We start from the raw sequence: 16,896 nt of genomic DNA, 5'->3' as shown, positions 1-16,896 counted from the left end.
GAGGAAACAGCACCAGAGTTTCTCTCAAAGTAGAAAAGTCTTCTAAACCCAGAGTCCCCACAGATACACAAGGCATCTATGGATGGGCTTCGTGCAGTCTGTAAAACTTCTGAAATTTTATGTTAATTTGATAACTTTGTCATTTTTCTAGGATACTTGGATCCATACTTTTATCATATTCTTAAAGGGATCTTTGGGTCATGTTTCGTGTGTGTGTGTGTGTGTGTGTCTTCTGATTTTTTGCTGAGTTTTATGCATTTGAAAAAGCTGCCACCTCTTCTAGTCTACGGACTGCTTCATACGGGGGAAGACTTCCACCTGTCAGCCTGGTTAGAGATTCTGGGGCTCTCTGAAACCTTTTTAGGGGGAGGTGACCTCTGGGCTGTAGGTCTAATTTGCCAATTAGAGAAGTTTACCAGATTCTTTTCTAGGGGCTGGATCTCTTGCTCCCTCTGGTGTCTTTCTGCAGTACAGCATATTCTTGCAGTAAGAAGCCACACTGCTCTCCTTTGTTCTCACTGGCCCCCAGGCATCCAAAGTATATCAGCTCCCCATTAGCACTCCAGGTAGGCAAGACAAATATCAGTCTTGGACAGCCCTCCAAAAAGTTGGAATACTAAGCACATACTCCACTCTTCTCCCTCTCTCCCAACTGTGCTGAACCACTCCGGCCTCCATCTCGGCCAACTATTGCTATTTCTATCAGCACTCCATGTCAGGCAAGACAGAAATCAGTCCTTTGGGCTGCCATAGAAAAAGCCAGAACTTTGGGCTAGTTTTCCACTCTTCTCTCTCCCCCTAATCCCCTGAGGAAACCAGGAGCCAGAGGCTGAGCTGTGATGGCTTGGGCAAGGGTGGGGTGGGTGGAGCCCCAGGTAAAGGGAAATGACTCTTCTTGCCCATTACAATGCAGCTGTCCTCAGCTCTCCCCTCACCTAGGGTACTGCGACTTCTTAACTGACTAAAGCTCTCATAAAGCTATTTGGGTCTGTATATTATTTTAAACTGGTGTCTCTGTGGAAGGAAGAAAGGTAGGGCTTTCTAGTCTTCCATGTTGTCGACATCTCCCTCAGAATGTTGCTTGGGGCGCCTGGGTGGCACAGCGGTTAAGCGTCTGCCTTCTGCTCAGGGCGTGATCCCGGTGTTGTGGGATCGAGCCCCACATCAGGCTCCTCTGCTATGAGCCTGCTTTTTCCTCTCCCACTTCCCCTGCTTGTGTTCCCTCTCTCGCTGGCTGTCTCTATCTCTGTCAAATAAATAAATAAAAAATCTTTAAAAAGAAAGAATGTTGCTTAACTCGTATGATCTGGATTTCAGTATCATGATAAATGGCTGTGAAGGGACCATGATGAAAGTCAACAATGAAACATGCAAAAATGTTAAAAAGCAGTAATATGGTCAGACAATTCTAAAATGGTCTGAAAAGTAAAGTCAAGACCAAAGAAGAAAAATAGATTATTGTTCACAGGAAACATTTTCTGGAGAGCCTGGCAAAATTACATCCAGGAAACCTATTGAGAGCCTACCGTTCATACTCAGCAAATATTTAATGGCTGTTTACCGTGTGCCAATCACTGATCTAAGCACCAAAAATTACCACCTTTGTGAAATCCATGTTTAGTTGGAAAACAAACATCTCGCAATATGTGCTGACTGCAATATAAGAGTAAAAAAGATATGGTCCCTCGCCTTGAAGAAATTTAGTCCATAGAAAATATAAATGGGTAAGCAAATTTTTGCAACACCATGTCACTTTGTCACAGAGTCAGCATTGTTGTTGGAAATCGAGACAAAGGGAAGCTGAAGAAACTTGCATGAAGAAAGAAGTGTTAGACTTGGCCTTGATTAGAAAATTCTCATATCCACAAAAAGTTTATTCTAAAATCCTCAAAAGTTAAAAGCATTGTTACTAAAGCAAGGAGCACAGCTAGGTGTGATTAGAGATCATTAGACTCTTTTAGAAGCTACTGGGGGCAATGAGGGACAGTTTTACCAAAGACTTTATGTGCCCCACTGTACCCTCTCCCCCTGCTCGTGCTCTCTCTCAAATAAATAAAGTCTTTACAAAAAAAAGAATCCCAGAGCAGTTAGTCTAAGGCTGTGGCATAGAGGCTGCCTTCAAGGAATCAGGTTCCTTTCCTTACCCTGCTCTGTCCTTGATGGGTGCCTCTGACTTCATACCAAGTCACACAATGGTTGCCATGCCCCCTAGCAGATCCACATTCCAGGCAAAAAGAAGGGAAAGCCTTTCAGAGTGGCCTTGCCTTTCTATCCAAAATGAAATCCTCCTTAACTTGCATTTCATTGGCCAGCTCTAGCAGCAAAGGAGGCTAGGAATGTGACAGTTTTGTTTTCTGGCCTTTATAAAATAAAAGGCAGGGGAAAGTGAGGTGGGTGGATGTTGAGTGAACCAACGTAGATAGCACATGCACAAAACAAGCTACACAAGCACTCTGCTCAAGTATGCACCTGCTGCGGTGTGACTTACTAAGCCTAGCACACATGACCTCGTCCTTTTCGATCTCACTGTCTCTGCTCTCTTCAGCCAGACTTCATTTGTTGCTCTTACCCAACACGGTCCCTTTCAAGCATCTGCGCTGTGAAGCTCAGAGTGCTACCTGGACCCTGCCCCTCAGTGTACTCTGGATGCCTGCACTCTGCCACTAAATATGGACAAGTGTTAGGAGAGACAGAGTGTGACAAAGCAACCATAAGTATACCTTAAACACAAGAGAATTCTTATTTCTGTCCCTCAAAACAATCTTAGTGAAGGGCCTGGAAGGCCCTATCTTAATGACTATCTTAAATGACCTAGGGTCCTTCTATTTTATTGCCCTGCTCTCTTCCATATGATATTTCTGACTCATTAAATTTTTAATATCCTAGAACAGCACAGAGAAGGCATGAACAAACAACAAAGACTTGGATTAAAGTGAAGGGAATGACTTCCATATGCTAAGTAAGCTGTAAGGTGCTTTTTCGTTTTTCACCTTCTCCTTGGAGTTAGCCGTTCTACCTGAGGTCCACTAGATGGCAGCACACACACATAGTACATAAATGTGCGCCTCCTCGCCTTGAAACTGAAGGAAACTACAAATCCCGACATGCACTATTAAGCGCCTGACTTGCTTCGGCGCAAAGGTCTCAAGTTTGTTGCTCGCCCAGGAATCCGAAGGAGGACTTGCCCTTGCTGCTCTAAAGTAAGATTTCCTAATATTTGTTAAATGACACTTCAGACTGGGAAGGGGGAGGTTTCGATTTTGTTTTGCAAGTTACCTATTTCAAGATTAATCTTAGATCAGGATAAGGGTGTATTTTTCACAAGTTTGAAACGCTGGTATATGTAAGTTTCTCAATGTGGTTTTATTGAGAGTTGCCTCATTTTACCATTTCAGGTCACTTTTGCACCTCATTCGCCCAAATAAAATCATTTTAGTCTGATAGTGTAGTTTATGGGAACAGTAGGCTTTGGCCCCAAAATTTGGTTCCAGAAAGACAAGGCCCGCGAGGGAGAGATTCCAGAGTGAGCGAAGCGGCTGCTCTGCGCTTCAGCAGTGGTTCAGCTAACGCCTGTCGGGGTGCCAGAGGTTCCTGGGGAGACTGGTACCGCCTTCAGTGCCATGAGCCTAAAGCCGGCAGCGACAGGTGCAAAACAAGAGCTTCCTCATACACCATGCCCAGGACTGGGGGAGGGGGGCATAGTGGAGTCGCTTCCTTTCTAAAGCATGTATGAGTATATCTCTCAGCTCTTTACGTGTTTAAAGTGAAAATGTGTCACTCGTGTGAGAATAAAGGGAAAACAAAGCCGTGAAAGTCCCCGGCATCGAGTAGGTCAAGCACGTAAAAGCTCGGCCGCCTGGGCGCGTAACGAATGCAGACTTCGTCCGAGAGCTTGAGCGAAGCTGGAAGCGGGTTCCCTGGAGCCGGTTTCGTCCAGCCCTCTGGGAAGCAGAACTGCGAGCGGAGGGAAGCGTGCGCGTTACTAGGGGAGATGCGGGTGTGGGAGAAAATGAGCGGCCCGGCCGTCGGACCCCCAGGGAGGCCCACCCACCGCGGGGCCGGGAGCTAGGGCCGCGGGCTGGGCGGGTGTGCAGCGGCGGGAGGGTCCAGCAGACGGGGGTCCGCGCGCTCCCGCCCTGGCCTCCGCGCACAGCCCGCGCGGCCGCGTGCGGACCCTAGGGGGCGCCAGCGGGCGTGCGGAGACCCCCGCGGTCTTCTCTCGGACCTGCGATCCGGAGGAGGCTCCAAGCCCGGCGCAGCCCGCATAACCCTCCGGAGGTGGCGCACCCTGACCAGGCCCAGTCCCCTGTCTGAAACGCTGCTGTCGTCCGGCCCCGTCTCCCATCCCCTCCCTCTGTTTCACCGCAGGCTCTTCAGGCCCCACACGCCCTCCCAAGGAAGCCGCCCGCCCCTCGGGTCGGCTCCGCAGCGGTCCTTCTACAACACGTGCCTGCTTGTGTCACACGCTGTCCACAGTGCCCACTGCTGCCCACGGGAGTAAGCTGGCCCTCAGCATTCCGAGCTTAGATAAAGCGCGGAGGCTTGGTGACGGCAAAGAGCCAAGGTCGGCCGGGAAGAACAGAGGCTCAAAAAGAAAGGACTAGATCCTGGGAGTTCTCCAGGCAATACCAGCTAGCCACCGGTACCTTATCAGGCAGGTAACTGAGCAGGGTGGTTGCGTAAGGTATCTGTACAGCTACCATTTAAGTGGGCTCCCAGCTTTTCTCTTTATAGAGGCTGGAAAACAAAACTCTCAAATTCCTAGCTTCTGTGGCTAGAGCTGGCCTGCGAAATGAAGGTTGGAATTTCCGAGGAGGGCGTCCTTCTTGAATAGAAAGTGAGGACACTCTGGAAGGCTTATGCTTTTATTTCCCACCACCACCCCCCAAACACCTTTTGTTTTGTTTTGTTTTGCCCGGAATGGGGATGTGATGCTTTGGGACAAAGCAGCCATTGTGTGACTTGTGAGATCAAAGGAACCCATTAAGGACTGTGGGGTGAGAAAAAGGCAGTGGATCATCATTTGACTCTCAAGTACTCCCAACCTCATCATTAGCCATTCCTCTCATCCTGCAATCTACTGTCCAAGAACCAAATATCTTTTTTCTTTTTTTTTAGATTTTATTTATTTATTTGACAGAGAGCACAGAGAGCACAAGCAGGGGGAGCGGCAGGCAGAGAGAGAGGGAGAAGCAGGCTCCCCCCTACGTGGGGCTTGATCCCAGGACCCTGGGATCATGACCTGAGTCAAAGGCAGACGCTTAACCCTAACCCACTGAGCCATCCAGGCGTCCCAAGAACCAAATACCTTATGCATATCTTATTTTCCCTAGAATTCCTCAGTCCTCCATTCTGAAAATTACTGCTGATATCTGTTGAAATACTGCATGCTTCAACTTCAAGACAGGATCAGCAGCATTGTGGGGTGAGATCTCACATAGCAAAGGGGTCAGGAGGCCTGCGCTTAGTTCTGGCTCTGTCATTAACTGGGTCCGTGACCTGGAGCGAGTCAAATAAGTGTTCTCATCTATAAAATGGGAGTACTGGACATGATTTGATTTTCCAGCTTTGTTCAATGACTCTCTGAGGCCAACCATGAAATCTTAACAGTGACAAGGAAAAGCCATAGACAATTGATAGTGCAAACCCCAACAAAAGTTTACAGCAGAGAAATCAAGAAGCAGCCCCCACTAGTAAGGACACTTACAATGCCACAGCAGTTTGTATAGGGATGGTGGGGACAATGGTGGTGGTAGTGAGGGGAAGGACTGCAGCCCCTGCTATATCAGTATCAGAGGCTGTCTTTTCTACGTATTCAAGAACCCAAATGATGGATTAAAGTCCAATATCTGTTACCACTTCAGTGGGTTATGCTAAATGTTTTTGATATACTAAGCTAGGTATCTAGAGTCAGCATTCTTGGAGAATTCAGATGATGGGACTATTTGTACAGAAATGCTGTTATTAAGTGCTTAAAGAGTACATTGAACCATTCGTTCTAGATGTCACTGCCCAGGACCGTGTGCTAAGCCATTAAACACACGTGTCCAGCTTAAACTGCAGGTTCCATTATGGGTCGACTTGATCCTGACAGCTGCTGCTCAGGGGATTGGCCGGGCAGCTGCCTTGGTAAGTTATTATCTGTTGTTATTTGCTTACTAACTTTTGAGGTATTGAATTATGTGGACAAATCCCATGGTTGTTTAATTCTGCTCTACTTTTTTTCCCCTTTTTTAAATTTTGTGCTTCTGTTGTCTTAAGTTACAAAAAGAAAAGTCGCTATCCCTCACCCTGGGCAGATGAAGGAATGAACACCTCACATGTTTATTATATGACATTACTTGATAACCTCTGACTCTGAGAGACTGACTTCTCTGCCTCAGTTTCTCTGCACTATATTTACTGCAGGGGCCCTACAGGAATGCATAGTTTTCTGGAATTACATCAGTTCAGGTATAGGACTCTAGAGTTACAAGACTATCAGGTTACCTTTACCTTCTAATTTATATCGACTTCTTGCACATTATAACCCCCCACCTGAGCTAATTAATGCACTTAAAGTATAGTAGTAGGATATGATTTGACATTTATGAAAACAGTAATATACTTAGGAGAAAATGTGTTGGAATAACCCATTTCCTCTTATTATTTGGAATATAATAAGAAATGGAAAATAATAAGAACTTGCTCAGAAATGAAATACAGGCCATCACATCACAGAATAGTATTTTGAGAGGTGCCAGTAACAGAGTCCTAGTTTTTAAAAACATGATTTTATCTGATAATGCTTAAGGGGACAAAGTCAAATGACAAGCACAATGTATGTCATGTTGTTTTAATTAATGATAAAAATAATAACCACGGGAAAGGTGAAGTGAGAGTAGAAAGCTTGAAATTCCACCTGTTTTCTAGGGAAGACAATGAAAATAAGATAAAGGGGGAAAGGCTAACTGACTTTCCACTCATGAGAATGGAATCAAATCAAATAAACAATGGATTTACTTATACATTGTGTCTCCCAGGCTTTTGCAAGAAAAGGTGCCAAAGTCATTGCCACAGATAACAATGAGTCCAAACTTCAGGAACTGGAAGAGTACCCCGGTAAGCAAGTCGGCAGTGTGAACTTGAGATTCAGGTGCTGAAAGAAAATTCCTTAGCTGCTCAATTCCGCTGGCCTTCTCTTTAGAGCCGGATTCTCTGATAGGAAATCTATATTGTGCAAACCTACAGACAAAAATCTATATATTTAAATGTATAAACAACATTTTAAGATGGATACCTAAAATATTTTATTTATGCAACATGTTGAAGGATTCAGTACTCAGTTACAAAATTACCTGTGGAAATTTAACAGTTGTTAACTTTTTGTTTTTAAGTAAGCTCTAGTCCAACATGGAGCTTGAACTCAGGATCCCAAGGTCAAGAGTTGCAAGCTCTCCAGCTGAGCCAGTCAAGTACCCCTGTTACGGTTACCTTTTAAAGATGACTTTCCCCTTGAGTGCCTCTCTGTGAGGGAAACACTGTCCAGTAGAAACGTGATGTGAGTCACATGTGTAATTGTCACTTTTTTAGTGGCTGCCTTTAAAAAGTAAAAGGACACAGGTGACATTAATTTTGATAATATATTTACTTAATTCAGTATATCTAAAATATTATAATTTTAACATACACAGTATAAAAAATTACTAATGGAATATTTTACATTTTTTATGCCAAATCTTTGAAACGCATGTGTATTTTATACTTACAGCACATTTCGGCTCAGACTAGCTGCATTTCAAATGCTCAGTAGCCACATGTGGCTAGTGGCTACCATATTGGAGACAGCTCAGCCTTAAAATCACATGTCATGATCAGAAACTGTAGGAGATTAACTTGTTTGGGTGCATACTGCCCCTCACTGCACCACACCGAACCTAATTCCAACATCAGAGGGCTTCCATTGGCATTACTCAGAAAGAAATCAGGACATAGAACTCATTTGAAAGTTAACTGTTTTGGCAAAAAAGAACTGGTTTGTGATCAAACACAACTCAGTTCACTGAACTAGTTAATGGCAGAATTAGACCGTGTTGAGTTATCATTTCAACAAGTCGAAGGGGAGCTGCTCTCCTAGAAAAGCACAAAGCGAAGGAAATTCTTCTGAAACTCAATTTTAGTCTTCCCTTTCTTCATTTATAATCTTTCTTTTCTATATCCAAAAGGGAAGAATAAAATAAACCATATGTTTTTAAAAATCATAAAAATGACTGTTTCTTTCATTCAAGCATATTTGTTGGTTTAGGGTTTTTTGGGTTTTTTTGTTTTTTGGGTTTTATTTCAGTAGCTAGTACAGCGTGTCTTTCTCAGACCCCACGCTAGATCTCTCATGGTTAGTGTTTTCATCTCTTCTTCCGGCCTCTCGTTTCTCTTTGCAATTTAGTCCAGAAATAAGGGATGGTACCCGTGACCAACAAGTAAATAAAAGAATTGGCATAAAAGTAAAGGGCACAAATAGAAACAATCTCTTATCCCACTGCCCCTGCCCTTCCCCCTCAGACAGAATTCACAGTGATTCAACCTCTGGGGAGAGGAAGGGCTGGAATGGACCCACTTGCAGGTATTACTGCCGGCTTACTGAGAGGCAGCTGAGACAGAGCTCGAGATGGGGAGGACTTTAAGATTTTTACTAATGAGATTCTTGAGATCCCTAAGACCCTACTAATGGCCAACCATCCTGTGAAGCCTAAGTGGACAAATATTACAATCTTCACACTTCAGAACAGCTAAATCTTCAAGGCTAAACATTTTTTATGAGTAGAGGTAAATCCTGTCCTTTGTTTTATTTCTCAGGTATTCAAATTCGGACCCTTGATGTCACAAAGAAGAAACAAATTGACCAGTTTGCCAGTGAAATTGAGAGACTTGATGTTCTCTTCAATGTTGCTGGGTAATTCATACTTTTTAATTTCACTGTCCTTACAGAAAGTTTTCTATGACTTTTATTTAATAACTTTTGATAATGAGACAAAATTACTCATCATGAACCAAAATATGTTTCTTAGGAAATACAGCTAGAGTTTAGACAGAATTTTTATTCCAAGATTCAGCAAGTGAGAAAGCCACAGAAGTAGACATGGGCTTGAGTCCTAGGGGGAATTATGGTCTCCTTAGGAGAGCTGGTATTAATCCAAACCGGTTTATCTTCTTAAGGCTGGTAACGGCTCACACCAACGGACTGGTATGGACGCCCCACTAAGACTTATAAAATAAAATGAAAAACCATTTTCCAGTAGACATCTTTCAAACAAAGTCTACTTACCAGAAACCAAGTACTCGGCCTGTTGAAATGCATGTGTTCCCAGTTCTTTGGCACAACATTCTACCCTGTCCTCTACCCCTCCCAAGCTCAGGGTTTCTTACTGGGACCGTGAGCCCCACCCAGCAAAAGGAGTGTCCCTGTTGCACTTCTGCACAGAGCGCCAAGAGAATGGCTTAACTGACCTTGTGAGGGTGGGTACGGAACAGCCAGACCACGTGCGCATGAGGAGAGGCTGGAAGTGGAGCAGCCACGCAGAGGACAGGCAGGGCTGGCGCTTTCCCTGCGCAGGTGTAGCAGGGGAGGTGAGCAAACGGGCGTTTACACAGGAAGTGCGTGACACTCCACTTTCCTATGTAGCATTATACTTGTACTGCTGCACTGATAGAGAAATTCCAGAGCCTTCTAGTACCTGTTTGTTCTTCTTCCTACTCATGTCCCAGCAGACACACAAAGTCCGTCTATAGTTTGTCGTATGTTACGTTGTGTGGAAAGTAAATTAAAGCAACGATTTATGACAAGCTATTTTATAAACTGCTCCTCCCTTATATGAGAATATACTGAGAGCCATGACCAAAAAAAAAAAAAAAAAATCAGTTAGGAAGATCAGTTTTTGAACATCAGCGTAGAGCATGTGGTCCTTCCTGCCACATGAAGGGCGAGCAGCTTACTTACGAGTGTGACTTAACAAGGAGTGAAGGTTGCTTGAAGAGTTTTCTTTTGTTGTGCTTCCTTTGCTCACATAGTAATACTCACAGTACTCACATGCATAGACCTGCATGACAGCGACACCACTTTGCTGCCCTGAGATGTGAAGTACTGGTTTCCTTGCCCTTTGACGTTATTTCCCTTTGGAAACACGAACTCTGTGCCACTAGAGGGCACTGTTGCTCCTGCAATGGGAGTGAGGGCGGGCACCCGAGCCTCACGTGTTTGTGCTGTGTCCTGCGCAGTGGCTGTCGCCCCAAACCTTTACCTTTCTCTTTTAAAAGAGGGATGTTGTTTTCAAATAAATTTATTTAGCTTACATTTTAACATTTACTAGTATTACAAATTGTTAAGATCTTTGTAAGGAAAGGGTCAGTGGTCTAAGTCAATGTATGACAATAAAAAATGGTAAGGAAATGGAATACAGATCTTGAATGATCATTTTTCCCCACTGATCATTCGCTCTTCCAGTTTTGTCCATCACGGAACCATCCTGGACTGCGAGGAGAAAGACTGGGACTTCTCCATGAATCTCAACGTCCGCAGCATGTACTTGATGATCAAGGCATTTCTTCCTAAAGTAAGGACCACCTCCACTGGATAAGTAGGGCTCCACACCGGGCATCCAAAAAGGGTCCTCACGTGTGCCGAAGAGTGACGGTAGCTAACATAATGACTCACCTGTGCTGAACATTTATATCAAGGCATTTAATATAAATTAACTCATTTAACCTTCCAGTTAAGAAATAGTCAAGAAATATGAAGCACTTTCTATTTGCAGGTCTCCATTCTAGGTGCAGAAGACACAGAACACTAAACAAAGTCCCTTCTATAAGAGAGATCCCATTTTTGAGGAGTGAGACAAGATAATGGGTAATGAGACATATAACTTGGGGAGTGATTAGAAGTACTATGAAGACAAAGAAACTGGGACATCAGTAAAGTCCAGGAGGGCCTCACTGAGAAGCTGGAATTTTCATGGAGCTCCAAGTGAAAGCAGGGAGCTTACCATTCCAGTATCTAAGGATGAGGGTCCCAGAGAAAAGGACAGCAAGGAGGCATGCAGGGCCAGAAGAATGTGATGTTTATCACATCCACCATACAGAGGGTAAAACTGGGAGGTGAAATAACCTGCCCAAGGCCACATAACTAGCAGGTGGTTAGAGCAGGATCTGAACCCTGGAAGTTGGGCCCCTTCTTGAATTTCAGTGTCTAGGCACGTGCTGTCAAGATGGACGTACCGCCATTACTTTTCTGTTCCCTGAGTATCCTCCCTGTGTTCAGCTGAGCCACAGAGGTGCCAGGGAGGTGAGAGACAGTGTATGCTAAAGAGAGAGCACTCCTCCTGAGTCTGCTAGCCTTGAATTCCACAGCTTTCACACACCTCATCAATGTTTTTCATTTTATTTTACAAACAAGCTTTAAATGCCTTTTGATATAAAGTGCACACTAGGTGTTCTGGGGGGAGGGGAGTGTAAACATGAAAAACATTGAGTTCAAATGAACTTACAAGCCAATAGTAAGCAGACAGCACAAGCTCAGACAATGAAAGGGGTTGACTGAGTACAGAACCAGCTCAGGCCAAGGTTGACAGCTGAACCCTAGTGAAATCCGGAGGAGCCATTCTTCTCTTCCATCCCAGCTGGATTAGATGACAGACGATCCGAATGCTGCCAATCCAGCACAGAGAAGAGCTTTTTAATGGCAAGGCAGGGCTGATGCTTTGCTCTGAACATTCAATCTAATGTCAGGAAGGATCCAGATGAACATTAAAAGGAAAATTAGGAAAAACTAACTTAGAAACAAAGGAATTTGTTTTAATCTGCTTGTTTAGCACCAACAAAGGATCTCTCAGTGGGTCCATGGGATGTTGAACTAGCAAATTTTTTAAATATAAATCACATTTTTTCCTGCTTATTTGGAGTTCATGAGAATCTATGTTATTTGGAACTTGGATTATTTTTTAAAGACTGATCCTAGGATATGGGAGAGAAGCAGAGGCTATGGTAAAAGGGGAAAGCTTAGGTCACAGCGGGTAAGCTATCACACATGCATAACCAGCCTACTTCATGTCTGGAATGCTTTACAAATATGAGTGAAGGCAGCAGGGGTGGGGTATGGTCCAGTGCAGCTGAAATTTAAACTTGTCAGTAAGTATTAACTTTTGAAATATCGAACACTAATTTGCAAATTAGAGAGTTTACCTATGATTTAAAGCATCTTAACAACAATCCACATGAGCCAGTAACACCCATTTGTAAAAAATCCCGAGCGATATTAATGACTGGGATGGGCAGTCAGAAGGAGTCGATGCCGCTTATGAAAGTGACAGTAACCAACCGGACCCCAGCTTTCGGACTGTGGCATCACAGCCTGAACTCTGCCCCTCCTTCACCATGTACCGTGGAAGATGGCACTTGCACTCTACTCTATTTAAAACAAAGGTGAGAAATTACACAATCCCTTCCAGCCCTAATTGTCTGGGATCCTCTGGGTTCATTAATTATGATGCACATTTCCAGTTTAGAATTTTCCAGGGGAAGCCAGGATTTGGAGTCCAGGCAGATCTGAAAAGTCAGGTGGTCAGAACACAGAAACACTTTTGGAAATTTTTGTTCATGGGTAGACATACTGAAAACCATTCCAAAACTGGAATATGAGACAAAAGGCAAAGAACAAGCTGAAGATACTGTAAGAAGAGGTCAGTGCAAAATCCAAAGTCAGGGAAGTCTCGGCTTTGTGGAGGTTTCCCCCCTTTGCTGTACCTTCGAAGATTCTCTAGCACATAGAGGTGCTTTGGCAAGTATTTGTTGAATGAATAAATCAGTCTAGGTTGTCAGTCCAGATAGAGGTCAAACATGGAATCACCAAAGACCCAAGAAACCGAGGTCTGCCAATTTAGGAGCTGAGCTCAGTGGGGACAGAAGAGCTGGGTCAGGGTAGGACTAACTAGATATACAGCCCGAGGGAATTTTCAGAGCTCTTTCCAGCCTCTGCCTGAGTTTCTGGGACCCTACAGAGGAACACTATGTACGAGGCACTTCACTTTATACTTGCGAAGTCGTATTTGCCAGAGAGGCCTGTTGCATGGCGAGCCAGGCAGAGCCTGCACACTCTACCAGCAGGCACTGAGCTGGCGTTGAGGAGACCGCGTGGAGGGAGGCGAGGACGGGGCTCTAGAACCAGCAGACAGACCTGGTTGAATGCACGGCACGAGTGTTAGGGGGCAGCACTAGCATCTCCGAGGTGACTATATTCTAAAGTTTTGTCTGCGGAATTGCTGCGTTTCAGAAGATCAGAGACTGCGCTTACTTCCTAGTTCATCTTTATATATTCAGTTGGGGTAAATGTATTCTATAGGTATTAAAAATGGGTTACATGTGACAATGATAGCTCAATAAAAATGGAAAAAATAAGTAAAAATGGGTTATTTGCAAAGTTAGATAGGAAGGAAAAATGTTAAGGCTTTGTTTTCAAGCCTTGACTAATTTTCCTGGTCTTTTTTACGAGGACCCATTTCATTATGGTCCTCTTTATCGCATAGACAAACAAGTTGGGTTCAATATTTTCACCCCTGCTGCTGTCCTTGACTTGGTTGGGTCGCCTCAGCCTCCCCTTGCACCCTTTAATCCATCCAACACAATGCCTTAGGTTGTTTTAGACTCTCTGCTCTTGGGTGCAGATAGTAACTAAGTATCAAAACAGAAAGGAGGGGAATTCTATAGGGAGACCTATCATCTTGGCGGCCTCATCCCTGGAAGTCACTCACCGCCATTCCTGCACCTCTCTGTCTGAAAGCTGCTAGAGCAACTCACCCCAGCAGAAGTGACTTCTCTCTCTACACTGACTGTTGAGACACTTCCTTTCTGGAAACTTTTTACTTGACTTTCATGGCACAGCATGTCCTGCTTTTCCTTCCTCTGTTCTCTGGTGGTGGTCTTCCACTGCCTCTCAGCAGTTGTTTTAACTCTTTACCACTCTCCATGTGCACTGTCCCCTCCTTCTTTATGGTTATCCCCCGAGCCTCTGATTTCAATGAGAAGGTAGTGCCCATCGGGCAGGAATGCTGTCCAGCTGTTGCTTCTTTCCCCTGAGCATTCACGGGTCCCCATGCCCCTGGACCTACATGCCCTGGAAAACACACATACGTGTTATACTTAAGTGTAAGTTCATCTGAAAACATTCTTAATTCATAGCAACTTTTTCATTCATTGCATTATTCCTTTAGGTCTGGGGCAGGGCCCAGCAATCTGCACTTTAAACCAGCATCTCAGGGCGCCTGGGTGGTGCAGTCAGTTAAACGTCTGACTCTTGATTTCAGCTCGGGTCATGATCTCAGGGTTGTGGGATCAAGTTCTATGTAGAGCTCTGCGCTCAGCAGGGAGTCTGCTTAAGATTCTCTGCCTCTGGGGGCGCCTGGGTGGCACAGTGGTTAAGCGTCTGCCTTCGGCTCAGGGCGTGATCCCGGCGTTGTGGGATTGATCCCCATGTCAGGTTCCTCCGCTATGAGCCTGCTTCTTCCTCTCCCACTCCCCCTGCTTGTGTTCCCTCTCTCGCTGGCTGTCTCTATCTCTGTCAAATAAATAAATAAAATCTTAAAAAAAAAAAAAAGATTCTCTGCCTCTGCCCACTCACGCTCTCTCTAAATTAATTAATTAAAAAACTAGCACCTCAAGAGATTTTGATTCATCACAGTGTATGGACCACCTATTATGTACCGTGTTATTTTGTTTATTTTGGCTTTTATTTCCCTTGCTTCAGGAGACATATCTAGAAAGAAGTTGCTATAGCCAATGTCAAAGAAATTACTATGTGTGTTCTCTTCTAGGATTTTTATGGTTTCAGGTCTCATATTTAGCTCTTTAATCCATTTTGAATTTATTTTTGTATATGGTGTAAGTAAGTAGTCCAATTCTATTCTTTTGCATGTAGCTGTCCAGTTTTCACAACACTTTTGTTGAACAGGCTGTCTTTTTCCCATTACATATTCTTTCCTGCTATGTAGAAGATGAATTGACCATATATTTGTGGGTTTATTTCTGGATTTCTATTCTGTTCTATTGATCTATGTGTCTATTTTTGTCCTAGTATCATACTGTTTTGATCACTACAGATTTGTAATATAACTTGAAGTCTGGAATGGTGATGCCTCCAGCTTTGCTGTTCTTTTCGCAGACTGCTTTGGCTATTTGGGGTCTTTTGTGGTTCCATATATATTTTAGGGTTGTTTTTATGGTTCTGCGAAAATTGCTTTTGGTAATTTGATAGTGATTACATTAAATGTGTAGACTGTCATTGTTGTATAGATATTTTAACAATATTTTCTTCCAATCCATGAGCATGAAATGGAAAAACCCATCTCTTTGTGTCACCTTCAGTTTCCTTCATCGGTGTTTTATAGGTTTCAGAATACAGGCCTTTTACCTTTTTGGTTAGCTTTATTCTTAAGTATCTTATTACTTTGGTACAACTGTAAATGGGATTGTTTGCTTAATTTCTCTTTCTGCTGTTTCATTATTGGTATGTAGAAATGAAACAGATTTCTGTACATTGATTTTGTATCCCGAGACTTTACTGAATTTGTTTTTCAGTTCTAGCAGTTTTGGGTGGAGTTTTACAGGTTTTTTATAGTATCATGACATTTGCAAATAGTGAAAGTTTTACTTCTTCCTTGCCAATTTGAATGTCTTTTCTTTCTTTTTGTTGTCTGATTGCCGTAGCTAGGATTTCCAGTACTATGTTGAATAAAAGTGGTAAAAGTGGACATTCTTGTCTTCCTGACCTTAGGGGAAAAGCTCTCAATTTTTCCCCATTAAGGATGATATTGGCTGTGGGTTTACGTATACAGTCTTTTTTTTTTTCCAAGTCTGTACAAATTTATTTCATTTATAAATATTTGCAATAAACAACTGTAAGTGAAAATTGAAGATTCCATTTATAATATTGTCAAAAAATAAAATATTTAGAAGCAAATTTAATGAAAAAATGAGGAGAACCTCTACACAGAAAACAATAAGATAGTACTGAGAGAAATTAAAGCAGACCTAAGTAAATGGAGAGAAATACCATGTTTGTGGATTGGAAGACTCAATATTGTTAAATGTCAATTCTCCCTGAATTAATCTATGGAATAAAATCTTAATTTTCATCTCAGGAGGGTTTTATGTCATAGGAATTGACAAACTTATTTTGAAATTTATATGAAAAAGGAAAGAATCTAGAGTAGTTAAAATAATCTTGAAAGAGAACAGTTCTACCTGACTCTAGACTTTTATAAAAATACAGTGATCAAGATGGTGAAATTTTGGCATAAGTATAGACAAATAAAAAGAACAGAACATAGTCCAGAAATAGATACATATTTATATAGTAATCTGATTTTTTCAAGACATCAAAGCAATTAAAAGAGGGAATGCGAAGTTTTATTTACAGATGGTACCGGAACAATTGTATGTCCATATGGAAAGAAATGAATCTTCACTCCTACTTCAAGCCGTAAACAAAAATTAATTCACAGTGGATCACAGACATAAAAATAAAACACTATTAGAAGAAAATGTAGGTTAATATTTTTTGAATTAGTGGTTGTGGTGGATGGTATGATGTGTCCTCCCAAAATTCATATATTTTTTTACTTATAATAATATTTTGTATTATGTTAGTCACCATACAGTACATCCCTGGTTTTTGATGTAAAGTTCCATGATTCATTAGTTGTGTATAACACCCAGTGCATCATGCAATACTTGCCCTCCTTACCACCCATCACCAGCCTATCCCATTCCTCCACCCCCTCCCCTCTGAAGCCCTCAGTTTGTTTCTCAGAGTCCATAGTCTCTCATGCTTCATTCCCCCTTCTGATTACCCCCCTTCTTTATCCCTTTCTTCCC

The 16,896-nt window shown here is 43.0% G+C and overlaps 1 protein-coding gene across 4 annotated transcripts in view; it reads left to right on the top strand.

Moving 5' to 3' along the window:
• The first annotated feature begins 4,368 nt into the window (after window positions 1-4,368).
• The window catches only part of LOC125281011 (dehydrogenase/reductase SDR family member 6-like), a 32,298-nt gene continuing 19,770 nt past the window's right edge, over window positions 4,369-16,896 (top strand). For all 4 annotated transcript variants that reach the window (XM_048212295.2, XM_057309982.1, XM_048212296.2 and 1 more), the window contains exons 1-5: window positions 4,369-5,425; window positions 6,003-6,129; window positions 7,023-7,101; window positions 8,833-8,929; window positions 10,478-10,586. In XM_048212295.2, the coding sequence (XP_048068252.1) occupies window positions 5,388-5,425; window positions 6,003-6,129; window positions 7,023-7,101; window positions 8,833-8,929; window positions 10,478-10,586 (450 nt within the window). In that variant the 5' untranslated portion in view covers window positions 4,369-5,387. The remainder of the gene's footprint in view (window positions 5,426-6,002; window positions 6,130-7,022; window positions 7,102-8,832; window positions 8,930-10,477; window positions 10,587-16,896) is intronic.

This window comes from Ursus arctos, unplaced genomic scaffold (assembly GCF_023065955.2).
Source record: "Ursus arctos isolate Adak ecotype North America unplaced genomic scaffold, UrsArc2.0 scaffold_11, whole genome shotgun sequence".
Classification (NCBI taxonomy): Eukaryota; Metazoa; Chordata; class Mammalia; order Carnivora; family Ursidae; genus Ursus; species Ursus arctos.
The sequence above is the reverse complement of the archived record's forward strand: the minus strand, read 5'-3'. Positions and strand labels throughout refer to the sequence as shown.